At 47.8% G+C, this 21,505-nt stretch overlaps 1 protein-coding gene across 6 annotated transcripts in view; it reads right to left on the bottom strand.

The window, feature by feature from the left end:
• The window catches only part of LOC119174040 (intermembrane lipid transfer protein VPS13A), a 1,344,268-nt gene that overhangs the window by 1,148,526 nt on the left and 174,237 nt on the right, over window positions 1–21,505 (bottom strand). For all 6 annotated transcript variants that reach the window (XM_075894208.1, XM_075894209.1, XM_075894213.1 and 3 more), the window contains 3 exons: window positions 7,973–8,060; window positions 7,798–7,915; window positions 7,592–7,739 (listed from right to left, as the gene is read on the bottom strand). In XM_075894208.1, the coding sequence (XP_075750323.1) occupies window positions 7,592–7,739; window positions 7,798–7,915; window positions 7,973–8,060 (354 nt within the window). The remainder of the gene's footprint in view (window positions 1–7,591; window positions 7,740–7,797; window positions 7,916–7,972; window positions 8,061–21,505) is intronic.

Here is a 21,505-nt window from a genome sequence, read left to right as displayed (position 1 = left end):
ACGCCGACACATAGTTAAAGGCATAGCTATTGCCTATTTTGATGAACTCTCGCAAACAGAAGACTGTCATTTAGTGGAGGAAGCAGTAGCGTCTACTATCACTACACCGACACCTGTCGACGTTGGTCCAATGTTATCTCCCATTGAGCGAGACCGCCTTCTCACGCTGATCAACAAGTTCCACGGCTGCTTCTCATCCACATCAAGAGTTGGTCAAACGGCACTGACGAAACACCGCATCATCACGGATTCCGATGCCAGACCCATCCGGCAAAATCCTTATCGAGTCGCCCCAAAGGAGCGTGAGGCAATTCAAAAACAGGTGAAAACGATGCTAGAAAATGGTGTTATTCGGCCATCTAACAGTCCTTGGGCATCACCTGTAGTACTCGTCAAAAAGAAGGATGGTAGCTTGCGTTTCTGCGTCAACTACTGTAAGCTTAATCAGATCACAAAGAAAGACGTCTACCCTCTGCCGCGTATTGACGATTCATTGGATAGACTACGAAACGCACGCTACTTTTCGTCTATGGACTTAAAAAGCTGCTACTGGCAAATCGAAGTGGATGAGAGAGATCGTGGAAAGACCGCCTTTGTTACGCCCGACGAACTTTATGAATTTCAGGTTCTTCCTTTCGGTTTGTGTTCGGCGCCAGCAACATTCCAGCGCCTCATGGACACGGTTCTGTCGAGACTTAAGTGGCAAACCTGCTTGGTGTACCTCGACGACGTGATTGTCTTTTCGGCGACTTTCGAGGAACACTTACGAAGGCTCGAAGCAGTTTTTGAAGCAATACGCTTGGCCGGTCTTACTCTGAAACCAGAAAAGTGCCACTTCGGCTTCCACGAACTTCAATTCCTCGGTCACGTCGTGAGCAGCCAAGGGACCCGACCCGACCCGGATAAAATTGCAGCCGTGGCAAACTTCCCGACGCCATCAGACAAAAAATCAGTGCGACGTTTTTTAGGACTCTGTGCCTATTATCGGCAGTTTATTGCTAATTTTTCGCGCATCGCATGGCCATTGACACAGCTTACTCGGGAAGATACCCCCTTCAGATGGGGCAAAGACCAACAGCAGGCATTTCACGAGCTTTGTCAGCGAATGCAAACACCCCCCGTGCTGGCCCACTTCGATGAAGACGCGCCGACAATACTTCATACAGACGCTAGTAATGTGGGTCTTGGAGCAGTCCTCGTACAGTCGAAGGACAACAACGAAAACGTGATCGCCTACGCCAGCAGGACACTGTCCCGAGCTGAAGCTAATTACACTACGACGGAAAGCAGAAGAAGCCAGACAACTTGCCAGGTTGCGAATCACCAAACAGCAAGACGACAATGCCAAGTATTACAACCTCCGGCACAGACCCATCATATACAACGTGGACGACAAAGTATGGGTCTGGACACCTGTTCGTCAGCGTGGGCTCTCCGAAAAGCTGTTGCGAAGATACTTCGGACCCTACAAGGTTCTGCGACGCATTAGTGACATCAACTACGAGGTTGTTCCGGACGGCGTGCAGTGTTCAAAGCGGCGCAGACATTCACCAGAAATTGTCCACGTGCTTCGGATGAAGCCTTACTTTCAGTGACTAACTGTGCAGTTTTGGTTTCGCCTTGCTTCTCAAACGTTTAACCTCGGGACGATGTTTTTTTTAAAGGGGGAATAATGCCGCGCGTATGTGCCAGTGATGAGGACAATGAAGCAGCGCGAGTGTCCTTGGCCGAGGGCAAAAGACGAAGAAGTCGTTGCAGTCTGTTTCCTGCGATCGATAAGTCGTATTTGTTTAAGGCGCTTTGTGTGCTCGTCAATCTCGCGTCGTCACAATACGAATGTCTTTAAATGGCGAGCGACGTTAGCTGCAATGCATGGCCAGTATTATTCCTCCTGTACTCTTGAGAGTGTGTAGGAAAGATAGAAGTGTCCAGCCATTTGGTGGTCGTGTACAGCCTGGAAGATTTCTGGTCGCAATGTTGAAGGCACAACAAGAAGGTACTTGGCTTGATATGGTGACTTTATCATGATGCCATTTCCTAAGAAACACGACACCAGTCCTCACTTGAATGCCTTCCAAACAACATTGGTCTTGCCCTCGATTTAATCAATAAGGTCCCCGAGTTGCAGGTAGGTGGCTCGCTGTCATTCAGCAAAGTCATCAGCCCTTTTTATCCCCAAGAAGCAGTTACCCTCCTGGTCATCCTGTGGTTGTCGACTGGGGGGCGAAATAAGGAGTTCGCATCTGAGTGCTTTTGTCAGGATTTGTAAATGACGCTAATGTCCAATTCTTGAAGTTTCAGGCTTCATCTTGTGAGCTGACCAGAAGGGTCTTTCAAGTTAGATTAACCTAACCCAACACAATAGAAGCTTTTTTTTTTCTGAAAAATCCGTACGAATTTCTTGTGGCTTTGTGCCACAAACAGGTGGTTGTCTACTTCCCTTTCTTAAACCTTAATTTGTCCCTTGTGGAATCCTTCAGAACTTATTTCCATTACTTTGCAGAAAAAAGTGGTCGCTCAAAACTTTGAAGGGCATGCCAAAGAGGTAAGGGCAAAACATAGACACTACCCAAATGATGGCAAGGTACTCTTTTTCTGTAGTGAAGTATTTGGCTTCTGCAATGAATAGTGACACGCTAGCATAACTGATAACCCTTTCCACTCCATCAGTTCTCTGGACAATAATGGCGCAGAGTCCTATGCTGCTTGCATTGGTGTGGATTGTTGCGTCAGCCTATTTGCTGATATGCGCAAGTATTGGAAGTGTCTGCAGGCATCATACTTGAAATGCCTTGGCGTGCGCTGCTCCCCACTTAAACTTCACGTAATTTTTTGTGAGGTGAGTGAGTGGCCCAGCGATGCGTGAAAATTTTTTTATGCATCTATAATAAGTGCACAAACCAATGAAAAGGTGTACAACCTTCTTGTCGACTGGCATTAGGAAAGCAGAAATGGCAGCCATTTTTCATGGGTCAGGGCCACTTGCTGATGATGTGGACCAAGAACAGAAGTTCCTAGTACATGACGGGACACATTTCACACTTAGGATGAGTCTGGAGGTCTTCATTGCTTGAAGTACAGTTTCAAGGTGACAGAAATGCTCGTCAAAGTCTGAAGAAGACACAATGAGAGGTAGTCCAAGTACGCAAGGTAAGTCTGCCACTTCATTCCTGCCGGTACGGTAGCCATAACATGTTCGAACATCGAAGTTGCCGAACAGAGACCGAAGAGCATGACCTTAAACTCAAAGAAGCCCTCTGTATTAATAAATGCTGTCCTCTCTCTGTCACGTGGTAAACGCTGCAGGGGCACAGACACGCAGAGACTGATGCGTGCACGCTGCTGCCTCGGATGAAAGTGGAACCCCACTCTGAAAGTGGAACCCCACTCTTTATTAGACACGAACATATATAGGATGCAAGTAACAGGGGTGCCACGTTTCAGTGGTGGCCTAATAAATGGGCTGAATTTCGGCGACCTCTACGTCTCTCCCTTGAGAAAGTTCAAAGGTACGATGGGATGAAGGAGGCCAAACATCACAGTCACAAGTTCAAATGACGCGGCGAAACAACACGCCGGCCGTAACGTGTTCAAATAACACCATCACTACCGTCCCTGACTGAGGGGGAATGTTGCAAAGGCTACCTTTGGACACCGTAGCTTATACACTGTTGGCAGGCTGAGGTTTCTGAAATGGAACTTGCTGCAGTGGCAATGGCTGCTTTGTAGCTGAAGGCAGCAGTTCCTCAATGAAGGCAGAAAGCACGAAAGACACTAGAGTGAAATCTCGATATAACGAACTTCAGGGGGCTGCGGCAATTTGTTAATCATTTTGAAAGATCGTTATAGTTAAAACCTAAAAATTAACCACAAATACTTATTTTCCATCGACCAAAACGACTTCCCTTTACAACAGCGGGTCCTTGAACTCGTTTTTAACAAGAAAAAACAAATGCACAAGTGAACACCGAAAAATGCACGTTTACTTTATAAAAGTCTGTGATTTTTTTTATGCATGCAGCACAAACTTTGTTGTGCGAAGGCCTCCAGTTAATCAACATTCCTGCGGTGCAATTGTGCAATTCGGTTTTTTGGTCACAACAGCCTGCTTTTTGCCTTCTAGTTGCCGAAGAATATCCACTTACTCGCTTAGCCAAAGCTGCTTCCGCTTCTTCGTAGCAAACTGAGATGATCTCTTTTGTAATTGGCGTTCGCAGTGCAAATGCCGACTTGCCTTGCGGGTGCGATAAGTAATCACCGAAAGGAGATGAACATGACTGACAAACAAGGCGTCCTAGAGCACTTGTAGGAGGGACAAAGAAAGAAAAACCCGAAGCGTCATGACTGTCATCACCTCTTCCAAAGAAAAAGAAGTGCTAAAAAAGAAAATTCATCGTGTTTTGTTTTCTGCTCCCTCGCTGTTTCAGGTTTCCCGCGCCCATGCTTCTTGATCCGCAACTCCCACTTTGCCTCGCTGACCTTGCCCTCCCATGTTCCCCTTGCCCCTCGCCTCTGCGCTTGTAAACCTGCGGCGTCGGCGTTTCAACAAACAGAAAGAAATAAAAGTCGCCCTTTCGTTGTTGTTTTTTCTTCCGCACCGTAGCGCCATTTCCGAGAAGCAAGGCATCCGTTCACTTTCTTCATAAAACAGACCGCACAAAACATGGGTTAGAAAAAAATCAAGTCAAGCGCTTTGTCCCGTGTTTTGTGTGCTCTGTTTTACGCGAAACTATGAATAACCAAGACGTCCAAACCTTCTTCCTTTTGAAGTGCGTTCGCTTTGTCGTCCACTTGCGTACCGCTTCGGTGGTCCCAATGGATTTCAGAACATGATTTCATAGTACTGAGGCATTGTTACTATAATGTGGAACTAAACTAACACTTGTTATTGTGAAAAGTTCGGTATTCTGAAGTATGTAGTAGTAAAATAATTTTTAGTTGAATTTATTAGCACTCAGCACAACATTTTTAAAAGTTCGTTAATCTCAAAAGTTCATTATATGGGTTTTGTTCTACTGATATTTCTCTATAGGTGATGGCAGTTGCGCTGTAGGACACCACCTCTGTCTGTTTAAACAACATAGCTTCTTTGCCCCGGGTTGAGGACTGTAGCTTGCACTTGGTCAGGGCGCATCTGCACACGCTGACTTGTTTGAAGAGGTGGCAGGTCTCAAGCTTCATGATGCCTATAATAGTCGTTGGTCTGCTTGTGGCTGAAGCCGCATCCTTGGCGACGACTTCTTTCCTAGGACGCCAATTAGAATGTAGCTGGGAGTTTCGCTATGGGACACTGGTTGTCAGCTGACGTCCCATAACAGCTGGGCTGGACTGAAGCCATCGACTCTGGGAGTGTTTCGATAACAGAGCAGAGAGAGGGGAGGGTCTTTGGACTTGCGGGACAGGTCCTTGAATTCCCACCATCCTCTCTGCCTGTTCGTTTGACTGGGCGTAATGTGTGCTGCTGGTCACATGTTTGAAGCAGTAAGACTGCAAATGCTCCAAACTTTGCAACAAGATTGGTAGGCTGTTGTCTGACCTGACCTCTTGTGGGATTCCGTGATGTGCGAAGATGCTTTTAAGAGGATTAATGACTGCCGGAGCTGCTCTGCTTCTCATTGTCACCACCTCGAGGAACTTCGAGTAGTAGCCCACCACTAGAAGGAACGTCTCACCATTGAGATGGAACAAGTCCATTCTGGGAAATTTTGAGAGATGTCCAGGTAGAGCTGTGGAGACTGGGGGTTCTGCAAGGTTCCCAAGAATGGAAGCACACTGTTCACAGTTAGTGATGAGAGAGGTGATGTCTGCTGAAATACCCGGCCACCACACCGACTCCTGAGCCAGGGCTTTGGTCTTGTTGATGCCCTGACCATTCTGGGGCCCTTCAGCCAGATACCGTTGCAGACAGAGAGCTCGTCCACCCCAGAGGCACACTTCGACACATGCGGAGGTAGCTTGGTCTTTTATGGCCAACCTTGATGGCAGAAGGAGATGAGGGCCTTGCACTCTCCATCAGATTCTTGTGCTTGTCGTAAACCTTCGGGGCTCAGTGGCAAGACTTCAGAAATGCAGCCAACTATTTGTGCTGCGAAAAATTCCACCGTGCCTACACGAGTGAATGCCTTGGGGGTGATACGTGATAAGGTGTCTGCAGTAGCTAGCAGTTTTTCTGGCACGTGCAGCATGTGAAACAGGTACTGCATTGTCTTGAGCTGTAGTCTCTGAATATGACGTGGCAACATATTCAGCTCCATCTTACCCAGAACTGAAACGATTGGCAGATGGTCAGTCTCGACATTGCAGGTGATGTCATGGAAAAACTCCTCAAACTTTTGGATAGCCCACCTTGTTGCCAAAGCTTCTTTTTCGGTCTGGCTGTAACACTGTGTAGTAACCATCATTGACCTCGAAGTGAATGCGACTGGGCAACGTTCTCCCAAGGGTTTAGTCGGCAGCAATACTGCGCTGAGTCAGAAAGAGCTTGAATATGCAGACACTGTTGTGGCATACGTCGAGTGGTACTTGGCCATGCACCTGTTTGACGTCAAGAGTTCTTTTACCTCCTTGAATGCTGCTCCTTGCTCATGCTGCCATACCCAACTTGCAGACTTTTTCAGCAAGTCTCTGATCGGCGCTGTGATGTCCGATATGCGTGGCACAAGTCTGGAAAGATTATTCACCTATCCAAGCAGTCGCCTAACACCAGCAATGTCTGTGAGAGTTTCCATAGCTTTCCCTACTTTGACCATGCTAGGATCTGGCCGGATACCCTGAGCTGAGACAACTTTGAGCAAGGAGACCTCGGACACCCCAAAACAACACTTGTCCTCGTACAATGTGACACCTGCTATTGCAAGGCGAAATAGCGCCTGGCTAGGTATAGCATCATTCTTGTGGCCAGTGCGTCCAAAAACCAAAACATCATCTATCATGTTAAAGACTCCTCCGAGCATTTGGCTTAAAGATGAGGGGTATGCACAGTACGATAACGAGGTGTGAACTTCTTTGTAAAATATCAAGCTTTTGTATGACCATATCTTCACTTGCATGAGGACATCGTTTAAAGCACACCGTTCCGATAACTGCAGTCATTGGCTGCAGTAGCTAGATTACAGTGTGCGGAGTGTCTCATGGTCGAAAAGAATAGCTTTTCCACATGCTATCGCATGTTCTTTAAGAAATAAGAGAGAACGGCATGCTAAAGTTTGAAGAGGGACAAGCACGGAATGCAGCAACATTGGTTGGGCAAAATATAATGACGAAAAGCGCATTGCTGAAATGAAGTGAAAGCATCGATGGCATGAAGAAAAGGCTCAAGCTGTGTTTGTGGCAACCAAGAATAGTTTTGGGCGATAATTGAGCCTGTAAACAGGCGGACTTGCGCACTGTAGGCGCACGCTGAGCTAAACAGTGTGCACGGAATTGTAGCAAAATGGCACAACTGGCACAGTTGTACCCCCCCCTGCATTAAATGCATGTGGCAGCTCGTTCTCATAGCAGTGATGGCTGAACTGCACCCAGCCGTGTTACTCGCCGTGTTAGGTCAATCGACACAGCACATGTCGGTATTCGCATGAAGAAGCACACTCACCCTGAAGCATGCCACTTGTTTTTTCTCACTGCTATCCACTGCGAGCAGACGAGGCAGTGGGAAATTCTGGCAGAAACTCACAAGAAGGCCCAGCCTCCGGTCTGACAGGTTCAGCTTCAGGCTGGACACAAACACATTGAACTTGTGCCTGCGTATAATGGGCAATGCAGACCACTGCTGCTAACCGGCGTCTGTGCCCTGCTCACCTGGGCAGATATCGGTAGTCTGGCTTGATGCTGTTTGAGAAGAGCACCTGCACGTTGACCCTCGCCAGCAAGTGCATGTCTGACTCTGCAAGCAGTCGAGCCATCCTCCACTCGTCCCCTGCAAGAGTTGCCAATGTGCTGAGCATGTCTATTCACCACCTGGCCACCCACCCACCAGAGTCAGTGAAGAGTAACTGGATGTCCGAGAGGCACAGGCTAAACCGGTCATACAGCTTCTCTTCTATCTCCATACTCGTGGATTCCTGAAAATGCCATGCATGTCATTGGTATCACTCCTCTGTCCAGATCTACGTGCTTGCATTGAACAGTGTAATCCAGAATGTAAGCCGAGGCATTGTGTGGCTGCTGCTTTTTAATCTCAGTGATAACCACATAGCAAGTTTATTTTGCACACACAGGTCACATCTGTTTGCATCCTGGTTTACACAGGCCCTGCAAAAGCTAACAGATGCATTTCAAAAACGTGACACTTGAAGCTTTGACATTCCATAACTTAAGCACACAGAGCTATGAACAAGCCCAAAATGACCGATGCCACAGCACTATCTGCATGTTAAAAAAAAACATGCAAAGTTCCTAACAATTTTTTTTTTCACAAAATGCTGTCCCCATGCAGTGATATGAGGAATATTTTTTTTTACAGTGTTATTGATGACTCCACGAGAGATCGAACATACATGTCCAGTTGATATTCTTGCTTTGAGTGGCTTTTTTTTAATGTGAAGTGAGCACATTCAAAGTGCCTGGAACTGAAAATATAATTTACAGAAAACGCTCCGAACACGTTAAAAAAATACCTTAAAGTGGCGGCGTATGAAAACCTTTTTTCTTTTGGGGCAATATTTCCGCATTTCATGGCCGAATTTAGCCCAAACTATAAACGTCATGTAGAATTTTTTTTGGAGGTTTTAGTACCTGTTACTGTGAATTGTATCAAGGTTTTCTTTAGTTTTTTATGTTGTCCTCGAAAGAAAAAAATGTAAAAAATTCGAAATTCCACCCAAATCAAAAAATTCAACTGTGATGCACTTTGGTGTGTTTCCTGTTCCGAACAGAAACTTCAAAACAGTGTCAAATATAAAAGTACGACCTTGCAACATTTTGCCAAAGGTTAGTAGAATAGTTAAAAAAGCAATTTTTTTTTTCAGAAAAGCTCGTTTTTTAAAAAAAAAACTCCGACCGCAATTTCGCCAAACAGTTTTTGTCGAAGATCGCTTATGTAACTAAAAACGTCGTATCAATATCATATGTCATTTGCTTTGTTTCTGAGATATAACGGGCTGAAACGGCCCTTGCTGTTGATGGTTACTTAAGTGGCCTCGATAGTTGTTTTGACCTTGAAATGTGCTTATATATCAACATTTCTTATTCTCTCACTGAAGCAAAACATTACTCTCGCCTCCAGGCAAAATGTATTACCCAAATTTATTTGTGTCTAGCGTGTTCGGGGATGAGACCCTCCATTATTCACTAATTAGGAGCACTGAACACATGGTTTAGATGACTTCACCAAAACTCACCTTGCACACCAAACAACGCAGGCCAACTTATCTTTTTTGTTGCTTGCATACTGCCCGCTTCATTTTATACTACCTGCATAGGACACTCTAACCATCTTTTACATACGACGCACACTGTGCATAAATAACATTTGCAAAAATGTTTATATCACTTTTTTCTTAAGCTGTTTATCTTGCTTCCTGCTATACCACATTTTCGGCATGACAATTATTGTCTCCCCATATCACCTCTGCCTTTACCTCCGTGTTTCAGCAGCCAAAACATGTATGGTGCGGCATTATTAAACCATTTGTGGTCAAAGCTGCCCAATTTATGATGTTTTATCGCCATTTTGCTCAAGTGCTTCCCCATGTCAGAGGTGCTGAAACATAGATATGATCCTTAATTTTGCTGAGTGTGTCCCACATGTTAATTATTCTAGTACAAAGCCTTTAGACATGCTTGACCATAGAATAGCAAAGAATGAGCACCACTGGAAGCATTCGTCACAACAGTGAGAGAATGAATGTAACGCTGTTCAGCGTAAACTGTTTGATTCGGTCTACCAAATTATTTTTAACCCTTTGCAAAAAGAGGATTTTTGAAAAAAAAAACATTTTCATTGCATAATTTTTTTTACTGCCATTTTTTTTGTTGCCAGGTAGCCAACAACAAGGCTACTGCTAAGAAAATTGATTACCGCCAAGCGGCTATTGTATGAAGAGCTGACGCTGCTAAGCATTCGCTAGGTGGCGCTTGCTGTCGCATACACGTCAAGCTCACGCGAATCAGTATGGTCGGCAAAAATCTGTCGAGCCTGGAAAGTGCTTCATCAAGTGAAACTGCTGCCTTTTCAGTGTTTTTTAAACATGTTGGAAGAGTTTGCGCTTGAATGCGAGGCTATTCACTGGCTAGGCTAGTCAGTTGATCTGGTGGCAATGCCACTGTTTCATTCCATGTGTGACTGGGTACAAGTCCTCCAAGAAGAAATCTTCACTGCTCTGCGTGTCTTAAGAAGAGGAGCTGTTTACCCGTTCATTGCCAAGTGTATTCCCTAGAGTCTGTGCGCAGAGAACACAGTCATAGGAGTGGTTTATTTATCAGCACTTTTTATTTTAGAACAGGGCAAGTTTCACGACACAGATCTGACGATTTCTCTGGTGCAGACACGCCTACCTTTATGGCAATCTTATCTTTGATCTTAAATTTATGGGCTACGCCAAGGAAAAAACATACCATATCTACTGGCATAATAGGCAAACTTTTTCTTAGAAAATCTGGCTCCAAGTTCAGGTTGCACCAATTAGGCAGGGTAAAATTTCTGAAAATATTATTTTTGATTATAGCTAAGACCACTCATAATGTATTCGTTCACCGAAGTTGCGAATATTCACACTACAGCTGAAACAACCTCCTTCATAGGCTACACTAGAGCAAAACGTGTTGAGTGTGAAGTCTCGCGAGTAAGAAAATAGAGGCATGCAATGCAAAGTGTATTCAAATTTCCAAAAACTAACATAGAAAAACCCGCATTGCCAATGAAATGAACAAATAAAAGAAAAAGTACAAAAAGAAAGTGACATCGTGGAAAATTCACTAATTACATTTCCGCCACCTAGATAATGCGCATTATCACGACCGAAACTTTGTGCGCTGAATGGTACCGTTCGTTCCATTTCACGGACTCGTACCCCATATCCAAGACATTTGCAAATGAATCTCGAACCACCATTCGAGTGTTACAAGCGCCACCTAAGCCCTCTTTACTTCAAGTAGAGCCACCGAAAGGAGTTAATTCTGTTCAAAACCGCTACTTTGATCACTCGCGACCATCACCGAAAAGTACCAAAAGTGATTAGGCCTAGCCTACAATTTGATTTGGCACTTTGTCACAGGAAGTTCATGCAAGACAACATGAAGATCAAGCATCGAAAATATTGCACTCAAGCACAGAACCAGGAATAGCATGCGCAATATAATGCTTAGGTACACGATGAGAAAATCAATGGTGACAAAAGTTCACAGAGCTTCAGTGCAAGTCAGCGTAGTGACAGCAAAGGTGAAAGCTCACGTCCGAAAGCCAAAAAGCTTTCAAATTTGCAGACAAGGTAATGAATGCAGTAACGATGACACTTTTCCTGACCAGAAACTCAATGCACACTTCACAGGATGCCTTCGCGCATTCCATGTGGAGCGCATGCGGTCGGTCGGCTAGTGGCCAGAACCACGCTCACACATCAGTGCAAAGGTTACTCCGACACCTAGGCAACTGGCCTTCCAGCTCACTCAGCGAGATAGAGCAGCGCTGCCGCAATCCTTTCCCTCGCTTCAGTTAACATAAGAGCAAGTCTAACTGCAACCAAGCAAATAAGGTACAGAACTGCTAAATAGCTCGTGGTATGCCTATTATACTTGGAAATAGAAAAATTTTATTTCTCGTGGACTGGTGCGCCTATTATGCGAGTATATACAGTAAGAGCTTTCTTCCAATGCAAGCAAAATGTACCTTGTTTTTTTTTCTTTGCTAGAAAGACATGCTGGCATTGTGATTTATCTGGAATAAGCTTCACAAAGACAGCCTCACGAAATGTGCATCACTTGCAAAATGCGCTACTAATAGGTTGTCAAAGACACAAAAAGAATTTGACAAGCAATAACCTTGTCAAATTTGTCATCATGGCACAACCTCATACCATAAAAGCTCATTATTCTGAAATCAAGGGAGATTATCAAATAGTTCAAATTAAGCAGGGTTGAAATTAATGAGTGTGCTAAAATGTACAAACGTTGTGCAACACTACGCGGGGACAACCCCAAAAAGCCACGCTGGACTTGTTAGCACGAACTAGGTGCTACTACACATTTTTCGGAAAAAGTTTAATTAACTTCATGAAGCTTTTAAGAGTCAAATGAATTAATTCATCTGTCAATGATATGCCAGAAACACATATTGCTATTGTTCGAATCAGTTTGATGTCCTTGTGTGCCATTATCTATAGGTTACAGTCACGGTGTAACGTGACACTGGTGGAGGCGCTGAGTAATAGCCTATGCACTGTTACCACGAGGAAAATCTCAGCCCCAACATCGCCGCCTTGGTAGAAACAGCCAACCTTCAATGCAGTCGGCGGCAACTAGGCCTACCACCCCGATTCGGCCCTCTTCCGGAACGCTCCAGAACCATGGCAAATGCGACAACTGCAAGCCAGACTGAACAGACCGTGACTCCGCCAGCTCCATGGCCACTAGCCCCTCGAACCCCAAAGCCCTTCCATGAGGAGCCCTACGAAGACGTTGAAGACTGGCTGGACCAACACGATCGAGTCGCTGTTGCCAATGAGTGGGATGAGCGCCAGAAACTGCGGTATGTCTATTTCTACCTGAAGGATTCAGCGCGCATTTCATTTGAGAACCACGAGGCCGCCCTGACAACCTGGCCGGTGTTTTGCACTCAGCTGCGGAATACGTCTGGTAGCGCTGAGCGGAAAGAACAAGCTGAACGTCTCCTCAATTCTCACAATCAAAGACGAAATGAAAGCGTGGCCATGTTCGTTGAGGAGATGTTTCGTCTGCTCCGTCAAGCAGATTGTGCAATAACGGAAGACAAAAAGGTACGCATTCTGATGCGGGGTGTCAAGGAGCAGCAGCTACCGTGACGGGATTCCACCAGCTACCGTGGCGGGATTCCTCCATGAAGCGACGACAATGGAGCGAAGGCTAAGACAGAAGTCTTCGCAGTATGAGCGGTCCGACAACCTTGCATATCTGTCAGCACCCTTGGTAAGACCAAACGTCACGAGCGTGAGAGACCTTGCCGAGCTAGTCCGTAGCATGGTACGCGACGAGCTGCAAAAGCTTCATGCAGTGCCTTCACAGCCTCAAGTGGCTGCTCTGACAGACGTCGCCCGTGAAGAGGTGTAGCAGCTGGTATGACCATTAGTGCCACCTCCAACCGAACCTTCTCTGCTAACGTATGCCGAAGCTGTACGCACTCCTGCACCGGCAGCCAGCTATTTGCCCCAACCGACCAGCCTGCAGACGCCGCAGCACTTCTCGGGCCTGCCGCACTATCAAAAGCAATGACAGACTTGCCTGCAAATGCCGCTGTACTTCTCGGGCCCGCCACGCTATGAGAATCCGCGACCTGATTTGCGAAAATCTAGCCTGTGGCGTGCTTCCGACAATCGGCCACTTTGCTACCACTGTGGTAAGCAAGGTCACTTGTACCGGGAGTGCTCGTACAAACAGATGGGCCTACCTGGATTTCGGCCAGACGCTCGTTGGCCCAGGGATGGGTAACGACGCCGCGCTATAGCAGAATACTTGGCAAGACTACCATCTCCGAATCTTCAGTGACGCCAATCATGCTCTCCGTCTCCTCGACGCTCTACGTCCGCGAATCAATACTCTACTTTCGCCGATGTTGTTGCGGGACGATCTGCTGGGTCCCCAAGTCCACACCGGGGAAACTAGAATACGCGGTCTCCGGGGGTGGGACCGCTGTTAAGCTATCGTCAAAACAGCTTCCTCCGAACCATCCGCCGACCTTCGACGATTCCTTTCATCTGGCACCTCACATCGCTGAAGAACCCGTTTTTGCTGACATTGCCCTTCTTGTCGACACCGGCGCCGACTACTCAACTATCAGCGCTGAACTTGTGGTTGAACTTCGGAAAGTTACGACTCCTTGGGGCATGAACCAAACCTTCGGACAGCAGGTAGTCATCTCTCGACACCAATCGGGAGATGCACCGCAAGGCTGCAAATCTGTGAGACGACATTCATTGCTTCTTTGGTTGTGCTTCCCGAATGCTCCCGGAAAGTCATCCTTGGCATGGATTTCCTTCGCGGGCACGGCGATGTTATAAATCTTCGAGGCTGCCTAGTGAGGTTTGCTGACAACTATAGCCTGAAGCCTAGAGATATCGATCCGCAGAAGACTGCACTTCGCATTGTCGATGACACCGTCACATTTCCGCCACGCACCAGTATGTTCGTTACTGTACAGGGCAACATAGATCATGACAGTAATAGTATCGCTGAAGCCAACCCTTCCGTGCGCTTGTCTCAGCAAATCTGCGTTGCCCGCGGCATAATTCAACTTAAACGTGGGCCGACTGAGTTGTTGCTCACTAATTTTAGTGGAGCATACCAACATTTGGCCAAGTGAACCACTATCGCTCATTTCGAATTCATTGATGATAAAGCGTGTATGACGTTAGCCCCAATTTCTGCAGCCGTTGAAAATGACACCGCGGTAGCCGATAGAGTCTATGTCAATCCGAAGCTGTCATGCGCGCATAAAAAACAAATCCGCTGTATCCTCCGCATGTTTAGCGACTGTTTTGCGTCTACATCCAAGATAAAGCAAACGCCAACCGTAAAGCACCGCATTGTCACTTACCATGCTGAACGACCCATACGTTAGCACGCCTACCAAGTATCACAAAAGGAACAAGAGGCAATACGTTGTCAAGTGAAGCAGATGCTTGAAGACAGCGTAATCCAACCCTCAAACAGTCCAAAGTCGTCCCCTATTGTACTAGTAAAGAAGAAGGACGGCACTCTTCGATTTTGCGTCGATTACCGCAAAGTCAACAAAGTCACAAAGAAAGATACTTATCCTCTTCCGCGCATCGACAACTCACTAGACCGCCTCCGATGCACCCGATACTTCTCCTCTATGGATTTACGCAGTGGCTACTGGCAGATCGAAGTTGATGAACGCGACCGAGAGAAAACAGCATTCATAATGCCTAATGGTCTGTACGAATTCAAGGAGCTGCCCTTCGGTCTGTGTTCTGCTCCTGCGACATTCCAGAGAATGATGGATACAGTGCTCTCCAGTCTCAAGTGGAAAGCATGCCTTGTTTACTTATACAACGTCGTTGTCTTCCCCCAAACTGTTTGAGCAGCACTTGCAGCGACTTAGATGTGTGTTTGCTGCAATTCGCACGGCAGGCCTGTCACTGAAACGAAAAAAATGTCATTTTGGTTACAACGAATTAAAGTTCCTTGGCCACCTTGTTAGCCATGATGGTATTCGGCCTGACCCAGACAAAACATTGGCTGTCGCAGATTTTTCACCACCTGCAAACAAACCTGATTTGCGTCGATTTTTAGGCCTCTGCGCATACTACAGACGCATTGTGCGAAATTTCACAAACATTGCCGAACCTCTCACTTGTCTGACAAAAGAAGATGTTCTCTTCATGTGGCGCCCTAAGCAAACACGCACTTTCTTCGAGCTCCAGCAGCGTCTCAAGTCCGAGCCCTTACTTGGACACTACGACGAATATGCCAATAATGAACTACACACAGACGCCAGTAACATCGGCCTAGGTGCAGTCCTCGCCCAATGGCAAGGCGGCGTCCAATGCCCTATTGCTTATGCAAGCCGGATTTTATCATCTGCGGAGGCGAATTGCACAACCACTGAAAAGGAGTGCCTAGCCGTTGTCTGGGCAATAGCTAAATTCAGACCATAGCTGTATGGTCACCAGTTCAGAGTTGTTACCGATCATCATGCACTCTGCTGGTTGGCGAACCTTAAAGACTCTTCTGGACGTCTGGTCAGGTAGAGCTTACGTCTTCATGAGTTCGATTTAACAGTCGTGCACAAGTCTGGCCAGAAGCATACTGATGCGGACTGCCTTTCCCGAGATCCTCTTAAGACAGCGTCAGGTGATCACGATCTCGACGGCCATTTTCTCTGCGCCGTTAGTTTATCCGACTTGGCTGAACAGCAGAAGAACGATTCCGAACTTTAACAATTTATCGAATATCTTGAAGGCCGTACGCCGCGTCTACCACCAGCATTCCCCCGCTCACAATCATCGTTCTGTGTTCGCAGAAATATCCTCTATAAAAGAAACTTCGACCCTTACGCGATTGAGTACCTACTCGTCATCCCGCCAGCATTACAAGCTGATGCCTTGTCCACCTGTCACGATGAGCCTTCCTCAGGCCACTTACGATTCACATGTACTGTGCACATAGGTTTGCACTAGGGTTACCTACTAAGCGCAACCGTGTAAGGATGCGACGTCCTCCACTGCCGCTGCGTGCGACGACGCTGCGGCCGGGTTCGTCGTTTTCTCTGACACGGCATAGAAACCATGCACGAGGCAGGAAAACAAGAACAACGGGTTTGTTAACCCAAGATGCAGCATAGTGCGACACTCACGGGCTTGCAGGCCGTATAGGGTACTCCACAAGACCAAGCAAGTAAGCTTGCTTAGGGCGCAACGACTCCCGCACAAGGGCCGAAGTCGAACGCACGAACGAGAAGCCGCCTGCTTAGCAGCGCGTCAACCCCTCGTGAAGGCCTGAGAGCATCTGCCGCGACGAGCGAATCGTCGGGTGCAACACAGCTCGTAGGAGAGGAGAATGTCACGCACGCCCAAAGGGAAATGGCACTGTGTTGTGACGTAGGCCCGCGCAGCGTAGCGTGTCCGAACATGCCAGCGCAGGACGGAGCGGAGGCCTGACTCGCCCAGACCAAGAGGCGCCCTGGCAGCCATCTTGGCGAATGCCGGTGCTTATGCGCGCCCGGGCTACGCTGTCGGCGCGCGCGCGGCAGCTGGGAAACGAGGTGCCAGGTAGGAGGGCGCTCTTGATTCCCACAGTACCTTGGCCCAGATTCACCAACACTACTACTGGCCTAAGCTCAATCGAGACGTGAAACATTACGTGAAAACATGTCACGAGTGCCAGCGCCGTAAAGCACCACATCAGCGCCCAGCCGGCTTTTTGAAGCCCGTCGATCCTTCGATACAACCGTTCCAACCAATTGGCATGGATCTACTCGGACCTTTTCCCAAGTCTCATGACGGCAAGAACTAGATTGTAGTCGCTACTGATTACATGACGCGCTACTGCGAAATGAAGGCATTACAACGTGGCACCGCCATTGAGACTGCCCACTTTTTTTATGAAAAACATCGTCCTCCGACATGGTACCAGCAGTTGTCATATTTGATCGTGGCACAGCTTCTACCGCCTGGATGATACAAGATGTCATGCAGCTTAGCGGCACAGTACATCGAAAAACTACTGCATACCACCCACAAAGCAACAGCCTTACAGAACGACTAAACAAGATGATCGCCGACATGCTATCCATGTACGTTGACCAAGACCACAAAAACTGGGATGACATCCTCCCTTATGTCATGTTCACTTAAAACACCGCTGTGCGAGAAACTGGAGTCACACCATTCCGGTTGCTTCACGGCAGGGAGGTCACTACAATGCTGGATGCCATGCTTCTATCAGACAGACACCAGATTAGTGTCAAGATGAACGAATTTATCAGACTGGCAGACGATGCTCATAAGCTTGCAGTCAAACGAATCTATAAGTAACAATGCATAGACTCGCTGCGGTACAATGCTCGTCGTCGCGATGTCTTACCAACCCGGAAAACGAGTATGGTTTTGGACTCCCATTCGACAACGGGGCCGCTCGGAAAAGTTGTTACGCCGCTATTTCGGTCCCTATAGAGTTCTCCGTCGTCTCAGTGAAGTGAACTACGAAGTTCTTGACGAGGACATGGCTCGTCGATCCCGCAGTTCACAACAGCCACAGGTCGTCCATGTTTCCAGGATGAAACCGTTTTACCAACGCCGACTATTCGTCAAACTCCCTTGAGTAGACTTACAGTGATTGCGAACACCCCCTTGTGTACTGCTTATCGTATGTGTTTTCTTTTCATCTGGTAACTATATGTTGTGACATCAGGACGATGTTTTTTGGGAAGGGGGGTAATGTCACTAGTACAAGTTCTGCAAGTATTATTTCCATAGATGCTGGCCGGCTTGTATGTGCCACTCTTCAAAAGAGGACGAAGAAGCCGGTGGAAAGAAAAACGATAAAGCCGTATTGCCGTTGTTCGAATCAGTTTGACATCCTTGTGTGCCATTATCTACAGGTTACAGTTACGGTGTAACGTGACAATATATTTATGCTCCAAAATGAATTTATTTACATTGTATAAAGTTGATACAATTAAAATTCAATGTATTCAGGGTTTTTTCTGTGTGTTCTCTAGATCAGAATAAGGTTGGTTCAACAAGAACAATCAGTAAAATATTCCATTTGCATCAATGTTTTTTCCATCGCCGCTCCATGATCATCATTTGTAGCTTGCCCAATGGCTGCAGTGTAGCATCCGAAATCTCACCTGCTGAAAAATGCCTTTGTTTTGCATTTATCGTTAATTTCGTTTATTTCATGGTAACCCCGCTTCTCACCGTAGCGGATGTTCATCACGCGTTCACGCTTAGCGAGCCACAGGGCTGCGACTCCATCACTGATAAGGCGTTCAGCACAGCGCAGCAAAACAGACAGTGTTCAAATAAAAAAATACACAACACTTTATTGCCTTTGGCGACACCCCGACTAAAAGTACAACGTCCGCTCCCGGGACGCGGGGAGCAAAGGCAATCGCACGCGGACGTTCACAATAAGGGGGAACCGCGAGCACGTCGCAGCTGGCAATGGCGAGCTTTGCCACGCCGGTTGGGAAAGGGTCCCTCGCGGCTATGCTGCGCACTCTGATGATGGCCACTGGGCCTGGTCACGAGTGTTAGGGTAAACCTCATACGCGTTGGCTTACGGCAAGTGCGGCTCGGTGTGGTACGACCACTTCAAGCACTAGGCACCGCTGTGGGCTTAGCGTACGATACCGAAGCTACCACTCAAGTAAACACGCCTGCCGAGGTGCCAAAGGCCACCCCAGTGAGGCTACAGTCTGGCGATTCCCAAATTGGACGTGGACGAAAGAAACACGTGCTTACCCGGTGCCGACCACGGAGGAGAGAGAGCTCCCTCGGCGCGCACGTAACACGTGTTGCGCTCGCACGTGGCGCCCTCTATCGCCACGCACCGTTACCTGAGCAGAAAAAGCAACAGGGTGTGGCCGTGTAATGGAATGCCCGTGAAATGGTCGCGGCCGCGCCTCAGATCCCCACATCCTCCTCTCCTTAATTCACCCAATATACCGGCATGCAAAGGCAGCCGGTCATCGCCCATGCATGCAAAGACGTCAAGCAATGGGCAACAGCTAGCCTCAGCCTTGCTCTGCAACTGCTGCTGAAGAAAAAAAAAAACAACACAAGAATACACTTGAGAAATACAATGGCACCACGGAAGAGGGGTAACGGGAGTTCATGATGCTCACGCAAGAGCGCGTTCACGGCTCAGAGGGGAAGCGTGACGTAATGTTTGGCTTAGGTGACTGGGTGGATGCGAGAGTGCAAGACGAGAGTTCTGGTTGAGGCCCTCATGCAAGGAACGGGCTCACCTTCATCTCGTCGATGTTGACGACAGCCCTGTGAGTCCGACGAACGCCACCTCGGTGGAGGTTCGGATGGACCTCGCTGCGACAGCCGATCTTTCTGCTGGAATCATGGTCGCCAAATCCACTGGCTGCGAGACGTCCTGTGGTGTCGATCGAGTCGTGCGCAGCGTCTGCGACATCTGGCCTCGTGCAGGAGCCGTAATAAAAAGGCCAGCAGAGCTTATTAGAGACGGTCGGGAGCAGGGCGCTACCGGGCTGCCTAACGACCGCAGGTCTCCAAAAACCTCCAGAGTCCAAAGTGGTGTAGAGGTCGGTGACTTCTTAAGTTTTCGCCACACGCACACACACACCTCCGATGGTCGGGTCTCTCCAAACGCACCCCGCAAAGAAAGGCACAGTGTGTCCTTTGTCCCTCTCCCCACGCTAAAGCACCAATTCACGATCCCCTCCTCCAGCGAGGAGAAAAAAGAAAAAACACGAGAAAAAAACATCAAGTAAACAAGAACACTCAAATGAAAATTAGCAGCAGTAACTGGGCGGAACCGACTTCTTTGCAAGCACTGGCTGTAAAGAAGTTAGCTAACTGAGACTAGACAGTAAAAATGAGAGCCTTCGGTTGCGGAAATAAGCCCGCCGTCCGGTGCGAAATCACTGAGGTGACCGCTTCCTCAGATTATAGCGATGCGTGGTCCGAATGTGGTGCGCTGTTGCCGGGCGCAAAGAGCCACTGGGCGCTGGCGCAGGCTCGTTAGACCTCGACGCAAAGGCTTTGAGGTCTGCGATGTGGGCACGACTGAGTTTTCCCAAAAGCAGGTCTTTCAGCAAGTGCGCGAGTGGAGTCCAAGCTTTCTCTACTCGGTACGGACAAAGCCACTTTGGAGCGAGCGAAGCTGAAAAACCCTTGCCCACGTCGCTAAGAGCGTGGTTGCGCTTCAGGACGAGGTCACCTACCTTAAATGAAAGGTGGCGACGTTTTCGGTCGTACTGGGCCTTTTGCTCGGCCCTGGCCGATGCCAAACTCTGCCTCGCTCTAGTGAGAGCTCGACAAAGCCTGTCCGGAAGTGTTGAAGCGTAAGCAGAACAGTCTGCCAGTTCTTCCTCATCCCCGAGCTGGCATTCCATGACACTGGTCACCGGATTTGCACAGGGCTCGTTTCTTCCGAAATTAAGGAAGGCGGAAGAAAAACCAGTTGAGCAACTCTCGAAGGTTCGGATTGCAAATGCGAGTTCCCTCAAATGGTTTGCCCAGTCCTTTTGAGTTTCCGCAAAGGCTGCCAACATCGGTTTGAGCGTATGATTGATTCGCTCCGTCAAATTGGACTGGGGATGGCAATGCGAAGTGGTGCAGTGATCAATTCCTAGGGAACGGCACGTATCACCAAACACCCGAGCGGTGAAATATGACGCGTTGTCCGTGATAAATTTTTTCAGAAAGCCGAACTGACCAAACATTTCCTGTAGCCTCTCTAGCACCGCTCGCACTGTCACTTTCCGCAGCGGAAACAACTCCACCCATTTGGAAAAATGATCAACGAATACCATCAGATGTATGAACCCCTGCTTGCTCCTGGGGAACGGCCCCATTAGATTGCAGGTGGCTACTTGCCACGGACGCTCACTGACAATCAGTTTCATCAAGCCGGGCGGCTTGCCACCCCTTGATTTCAACGCTTGACAGACGTGGCAGGAACGGCAATAGCGAAAAATGTCACGTTTCATGGCAAGCCAAGTCACAACCTTGCTCAGTTTCGCAAAAAATTTAGAGCCACTCAGGTGACCGGCCATGGGCTCGTCGTGAGAGGCTTGCAACAGTGCGCCTCTCAGACTTTTGGGCACAACCACCTTAAACGGGTCCACTCATTCCTCATCGGTGGCTATGTATTT

The sequence above is a fragment of the Rhipicephalus microplus genome, chromosome 5 (genome assembly GCF_043290135.1).
Source record: "Rhipicephalus microplus isolate Deutch F79 chromosome 5, USDA_Rmic, whole genome shotgun sequence".
Taxonomy (NCBI): domain Eukaryota; kingdom Metazoa; phylum Arthropoda; class Arachnida; order Ixodida; family Ixodidae; genus Rhipicephalus; species Rhipicephalus microplus.
Note: the sequence above shows the minus strand (reverse complement) of the source record. Positions and strands in the feature narration are given on the sequence as shown.